The 7,573-nt window shown below is 36.4% G+C and overlaps 1 protein-coding gene across 1 annotated transcript in view; it reads right to left on the bottom strand.

The window, feature by feature from the left end:
• Positions 1–1,764: 1,764 nt before the first annotated feature.
• Positions 1,765–7,573, bottom strand: part of LOC118742385 (tubulin beta-3 chain) — a 62,502-nt gene continuing 56,693 nt past the window's right edge. Inside the window, exons 3-4 of the mRNA XM_036474420.1 lie at positions 3,901–4,145; positions 1,765–3,832 (exon numbers count right to left, since the gene is read on the bottom strand). Of these exons, the coding sequence (XP_036330313.1) occupies positions 2,879–3,832; positions 3,901–4,145 (1,199 nt within the window). The 3' untranslated portion in view covers positions 1,765–2,878. The remainder of the gene's footprint in view (positions 3,833–3,900; positions 4,146–7,573) is intronic.

Below are 7,573 nucleotides of genomic sequence, written 5' to 3' on the forward strand. Positions count from 1 at the left end.
TCTATGCCGGTTTTACAAAGTTGTTACAACTAATGGATACAATGTGCCTATATTTTGGTTTATAACATTTTTAATTGATTTGCCATATTAACCATCCAAACTTCGTGACAAAATTATAAACGCACCACATGTCGCCAATTTTTAACAATAAATTATTTTGTTATTTTTTTATAAATATATGTTTTACTCGTATAAATCCAGGTTTGAAACTTTGTGCAATATTTAAAAAAAATTAGCAAACTTTCGTAAAAATGTAAAGCTTTTTAGCTCGATTTCTCAGAAAGATTTTGAGTATACAGTTTTGTGGTCCGAAAAAGGCAACCTTCTCTTTGCCCTCTACGCATAAACACTAAGAAGAGGGCGATGAGAAGTCAACATTTTTTGTAGACACGAAAACGCCATTATATACAGACATTTTACTTACATATATGCAAAACCTTTAAGGAAGGGCGAAAAACCTAATATCATGAAAATCCAATTTTTTCATTTAAAAATGCACAGACCGAAACTCATTTCCGACCCATGATTTATTCTATGCAAAATCCACAATATGCAAATGTATAAAAATGTCTGCTCTTATGGTAGGGTGTAATCAGTAAAGGTGTTTTTTTTTAGTAATTTTGACAATTTCGGCAGACTTACTTCATAGCGATGCTTACTTAACTTCTAATGTTGCTACCTTTTTTGCATCACCATGATCTTTATTACCCTTCCCATATTTTTTTAACAATTTGCAATTCCATGCGAATTTTTGGCGATCAAAGTGTGTATTTATCTCGTTCTTAAGGTGTTATATCAGCGATATTTCTTATCCCGCCTATATATTTATTTAAGTATGTACATATCGCTCATTTACCTCAATAAAAGAAAAAAAAGAAAATACAAAAATGTTCTGGAGCATGCAACGGTCATATCTGCATACTTAACTCAAGTTTTTTATTTTTTTTTTTATTAGATGTGCGATTTGTACATACATATATTCTAAACTAACTCCACTTATTTAAATTAAGTTGGGGATTTATCTTGAAAAGCAAAACACACAAAATCTGAACATTTTCTATGTTCATGTGAAAGTTGACGCAATTTAATTTAACATGCTACATGAAGTTTATAAATAAAAACCATTGTAATGCATAAAAGTCAGCCGAAGAAATGAAGTTAGTTTATATCAACCATCGACAGTAGAGTCAGCTTCTATGATATCTATTGGAAAACTTCTTAAGATTTTGCTTTTTTGACTATGTATATCGGTTTATGCAGGCCTTCTCTTCATCACGCTCTGTAAATTGAAAATAATTTCAGACCTTCTCTGCATTACACTCTGTAAATTAGAAATAATTTGTGATTTGGCAGACTGTTATTTTGCGGGTTCGCCTTTAGTGCACTTGCAGAAACGCCACCCTTAATTTATTTTCATTTGAATTAAGCACATTTTAGTGTTACAAATATTAGTTGCGTTCCAGATGCTTCACGATTTGCAGGTTTCCATAAGGTTTATTAATGGAGAAAACAGCTGTTCCTGCAAATCCTGTAAAACCTACAAATCGTGAAGCAACTGGAACGCAACTATAATTTACATATTTATACTCAACTTCAGTTAATACTTTTTAAAATGCTAAGCCACTGCTACGTGAATTTCTAAAAAGATTTACTTTATGAAAATACAAAATGTTAAAATTACTACATAGAATGGATGTATGAAATCTTAATTAAAATGCCAGGGTTAAGCGCTAATGATGAAAATCTTTAAGGATGCCCGTTATGAAAATTTTAGGATTTATTCAACGATAAATTAATATTAAATACGAGAATATGTATGTATGTATGTCGGTACTCAATTATTAGTTTATGAGAAGTATTCAATATTGTGGTATTCACAACGGTGTCGTAAGTGTCCTATTGTTGTATGTGGTAAACTTGAAATAAATGTTTAGAGGACTTGAAACCACAACCAATTATTTTTTAACACTGAAATGAAAACTCATAATAAAACGTTTATGGTCCTTTGGAGCCCCCTTAATATGTTTAAAGTTTACGACTTACAACAAAACGACACTTACGACACCGTTGTGAATACCACACATGTTCTTTTAATGTTACCTTAGAAGTTTCAGTAAAACTAGCAGAGAAATGCGATAGACGTGCTTTAAATATGTTGAATTTTTTTTTTTCAAATAACAATTAACTTGGACTAAATATAAACACACCGGCTTGTTTGATTATGTATGTGTGCTTGCCTGAGTTTATGTGTGCCGATATTTTCAATTATATGCGCATTATCAATACATATGCATATATGTACATATCGTTACCTTAATATATAAAAGCCATATATAAAACATTTGTTTCTTTACGGATTGGTGAAAAACTCCATAGAAAATCGAGTATTTTTGCTGCGAATTTCGTTTAAAGGCTGTTTTTATTTAAGAATGTAACTAATTTTATGCTGTACTAGATATTTTTAAAATCCAGGAGGTGCTTACAGAGTTATCGGCAGACTTTTGTACAATACTGGATTTGAAACGAAAATGAGTTAGGGCCTTTCTATATTAAGGTGACGGTGTGTAGATATTGTATATATAACTCGATTGACAGTGGAACCTTTACTTTGACGTATGAAATACTAGATTTAATTTAATTTGGTTGCTTTTTGCTTAAAAAAATGTATCGCTTCCAGTCTTGAACGTAAATGCTGCGGGCGAAAATTCTTGAGATGAGCTGATATGTATAGGTACACTAAAGTATGCCACAGTTTTCGTATCTCTCTCTCCAAGCGAAGTGTATACCCGGTAGCTCCAACCGTTCTCCGATCCCAAGGTTTGCAGTTGTTCTCCTTCCCGCCGCACTACGCACGCTCCTCATTCCTCTGGTCTCTACATTAAATACAATCGCCTTCCACCTCCTCTTGATTCACATCCTGATCGAATTCATCATCTGCGGTAGCTTCCTGATATTGCTGGTATTCGGATACTAAATCGTTCATGTTGCTTTCTGCCTCGGTGAACTCCATCTCATCCATACCTTCGCCGGTATACCAATGCAAGAAGGCCTTACGCCTAAACATCGCTGAAAATTGCTCGGAAATACGTTTGAAGAGCTCTTGTATGGCAGTGGTATTACCAATGAAAGTTGAGGACATCTTCAGTCCCTTGGGTGGGATGTCACATACTGCAGTCTTCACATTGTTTGGTATCCATTCCACGAAGTATGAGCTGTTCTTATTCTGCACAGCTAACATTTGTTCGTCCACCTCCTTCATTGACATGCGACCACGGAAAACGGCAGCGACGGTCAAATAACGACCATGACGGGGATCGCAGGCAGCCATCATATTCTTTGCGTCAAACATTTGCTGTGTCAATTCGGGCACAGTCAGAGCGCGATATTGTTGAGAGCCACGCGATGTTAGCGGCGCAAAGCCGGGCATGAAGAAGTGTAGTCGGGGGAAGGGCACCATGTTGACAGCTAATTTACGTAGATCTGCGTTTAGTTGACCAGGGAAACGCAGACAGGTGGTCACACCAGACATTGTAAGCGATACAAGGTGGTTGAGGTCACCGTAACTTGGGTTGGATACCTTCAGAGTGCGGAAACAAATATCGTAAAGCGCCTCGTTGTCAATACAATAAGTCTCATCAGTGTTTTCCACCAATTGATGGATGGACAGGGTCGCATTGTATGGTTCGACGACGGTATCAGATACCTTTGGCGAAGGCACCACTGAGTAGGTGTTCATTATACGATCAGGATATTCTTCGCGTATCTTCGATATAAGTAATGTGCCCATGCCAGAGCCCGTGCCACCGCCCAATGAGTGTGTCAACTGAAAGCCCTAAGGAAGACGCAAAAGAAACTGAGAGTATTAAATGTAAATACTAACTTTAGAAAAATATAATTTACCTGCAAGCAGTCACAGTTCTCGCACTCCTTACGCACCACATCCAAAACATTATCCACCAATTCAGCACCTTCGGTGTAATGACCCTTTGCCCAGTTATTGCCAGCTCCCGATTGACCGAAAACAAAGTTATCAGGTCGAAAAAGTTGTCCGTAGGGACCAGAGCGCACCGACTCCATGGTACCGGGCTCAAGATCGAGTAGGATAGCACGAGGTACATACTTTCCTCCGGAGGAACGCGTTACAGCTACGAAATAACAATAATAAAAGGTTTTGTAAATAATCGGCACGGAGTTTCCATTAGCAGAAAGTGTAAATAAGTTGTGAAATAAAAATATAAGAAACAAAAGTAAAATATTGAATAAACTGTGTGTATATACAGACTTGCGCAAATGCATTAATTTTTGAAATTTTATACTAATTAAAATATTATTGCATTAATTTTGAAAATCCATTGCTAAATAAAATTTTAATTCATTAATTCTTAAAAATACATATCGTCGTTTAAAGTGCAAAACCGCGTATCAACAAAATGCAAAACCGCGTATCAGCAAAATGCAAAACCGCGTATGTGAAGTTGTAGAAATTATTTTCTAGAGCGTAAAAACACTCATATTTCAAAATGGTTCCCTTTTTTATAAAGCATCGACGATATCGTCGTTTAAAGTACAAAACCGCGTATCGTCATTCTGCAAAACCGCGTAACTGACATTGGCTGCCAAAAATTGGATTTGCTCACACAAGCTCTTGGCTCAATCCTTATCCATTCGTCCTGAAATATACTAGCTAGAAAGCGATTGCTTTATAAAAAAGAGAACTATTTTGAAATATAAGTGTTTTTACGCTCAAGAAAATAATTTCTACAGCTTCACATACGCGGTTTGGCATTTTGCTGATACGCGGTTTTGCATTTTGTTGATACGCGGTTTTGCACTTTAAACGACGATATATTCCTGATGAAATTAATGCATAAAAATTTTCAATAATTTTCCTGGTTTGCATTAATAAAAACAGTGATGGGCGTGCCTAAATACTGTTGTATTGAGAGCAGGGACGTGAACCGGTTTTGAACCGAAACGGTTTTGAACCGGAAACCCGCTCTTTTCTATTAATTAACTGAACCATTAACCGAACCGAAATTTTCCAAAAATGTTTGATCCGAACCGAAAACCGAACCACTTTCTATAAAGATTGAAAGGTTCATTTCAACCAATTTTCAATAGATAAATGTTCCCAGTTTTTTTCTTTTTGGTAAACATGGTAATACCCATCATGTTTGTTTACCATGTGACAATATCAAATGTAAAGGCAACCCATCTCATTTGACAGACACTTGACCCTTAACCTTGCGCGTTGTTGCACTTGACACTTGACACTTAAACTTGCGCGTATTTTTTTTTTGTTTTTCGAACCGTTGAACCGAACCGAAACTCCGGTTCAAAGACCAAAAAAACCGCTTTGACGAACCAATCCAAAAGTGCAAAAACGGTTCGAACCGCTGAACCGAACCAAACAAATTTTTCATCCGGTTCACGTCCCTGATTGAGAGTACCACTTTGAATACTAAAGTACTTACTTACTTAAGTACTACTCAAGTACTTAGAGATATCCAAATATTCAATTTCAAAAAGAAAATTGGGTACTCAACTAAAAAATTTGCTATTTCGGAGTTGTTAAATATTCAAGTAAAAAAACTTGGGTATTTAGGAGTGGCTAAACACCTTAGTAAAATAAATCTTAAATATGTGTTTATAAGTGTAGAACAAAAAGCCCACGAAAGTGCTAGTCTATATTAAAAGCATTCACGTATAGGGTAAAAAGCTATTCACAACTTACACCTTAGAGACCGCAGTGCTCATGACTCATAATAATAATAGTTTGAAGCCAGTTCGGGCTTAGTTCTTATTCAGTTTGGGACCAGTTGAAATCTTGTTCGGGACTAGTTTGGGATTAATTTGTGCTTAGGTCCGAACAAACTCAAGCCTAGTTCGTGACCAATTCTGGACTAGTTGTGGAGAGTTCAGGCCGAGTTCGGGGCTAGCTTGGCACCAGTTCACGTCCATTTCATTTAAAGTGTGAGTTTCCGTTTCAAAATACATCCACAGTTAGTGACTAGTCCTAAACTAAAAGCATAGTAGTCCAAAACTGGTCCGAAACTACACCCGAATTGGACCCGAACTAGTCCTAAACTGAGCCCGAGATTCCCCAAATTGTCCATAGAATACCGAAAATCCTAAAACTGTCCCAAAAGTGCCGAAGTAGCCTCGAAAATACCATACTTTTCTATAAATCCGACCACATCATGCAAAGCCGATTACGTCGATTACCTTTGATGTAAGCGTGTTGCGCTGTTGATAGGAATTCTTTTACCAATAGCGATCTTATGTATATGTCTATCAATCTTTCCAGTGTTTGAAGAACACCTTTACCGTTTCGTGGTTCTTCCTATCCGGTTTTGGAAAGAACACTACTTTGACTCGTCTCCAACTCCGGGGGACATAGTTCATACTAAAACATACAGGCTTTATAAAGAGATCCAAGAAGCGGCGCTTTTCGCTCCTTTGATTGCTGTAACATGGCCGTTATTATACCACCCCGGCCAGGGGATTTAAAACGAGAGAAACCATTTATTGCATAGATGATCTTCTCTATGCTTATTGTTGATTCCAGTACCCTACTAGGTGTGTTTGGAAGTTCTGTTCCACCTAGTGTTGCTTCATGCTGTTAACAGCCTGGGAAGAGGGATTGCACTAGCATTTCTGCGGTTTTATCAATAGAGCTTGTCCATATATCATTTGTCCCTTTAATAAATGATAAATTGGTGTGTTCCTTTGAGAGTATATTGCTTAGCCTAGCCGAGTCCCGAACATTCTCTATCTCAATCTTTATGCAAGCGTGTCTCAGTCCTTTACCCACAAAAGCGGCTATAACCTTTTTTTTCTATTCGAAACAGTAAGTGTGGCACATTTCTGAAATCTTTATGAAATGAGCAATTTTTTTGTGTAATGTAAAGGTATAGCTCAGTACATTTTTTTTTCACCCGAGATAGTAAAAGTTGGGGAAGAAAATATCAAAAAGTTAAAAATCCAGAAATAGTCCTAATTTTATGATGGTTCCATAATATATTTTAACTACATTGCATTTGAGTATGGAGAGGCAACTATCTGGAAGTATTTTACATAAAAAAAATACTAAGTATTGCCCGGTTTATAGTTGCAGTTAAAGAAAACACATGAAAAGGCACGATTTTTTTTTAAATTCGAATAAATGTAAATATTTCAAAAACGGTGACACTTTTACCTGAAAATTTTTTGTTTATCAGTGAGCTCACCCCCCACCTACCTTCCCCTAAAGTTTGGCACGTTACTTCTGGGACACCCTGTATATTTTTGACCAGAAAGTGCAACCCTCTACGTCCACAAATAATTTTTCTTGAAAATAAAATTAGTTAATGGGTTTTTAATGCTGGTTATACATTTAATGCAATAACTTATTGCATTACAGTTATGTAATTTAAAAATATTATCTAATGTTAAAGGAATCACTCTTGCCAACAAGTGCTACTTTGGACTGCGTAGGCAATTGAGAAGTAAAGTCCTCTCTCGTCGTACAAAGATCACCCTCTGTAAGTTACTCCTCAAAGATTTTGCGGAAGATAACAGGCCTTTACGCATT

The sequence above is a fragment of the Rhagoletis pomonella genome, unplaced genomic scaffold (genome assembly GCF_013731165.1).
Source record: "Rhagoletis pomonella isolate Grant_MI unplaced genomic scaffold, Rhpom_1.0 Rhpom_scaffold_00007, whole genome shotgun sequence".
Classification (NCBI taxonomy): Eukaryota; Metazoa; Arthropoda; class Insecta; order Diptera; family Tephritidae; genus Rhagoletis; species Rhagoletis pomonella.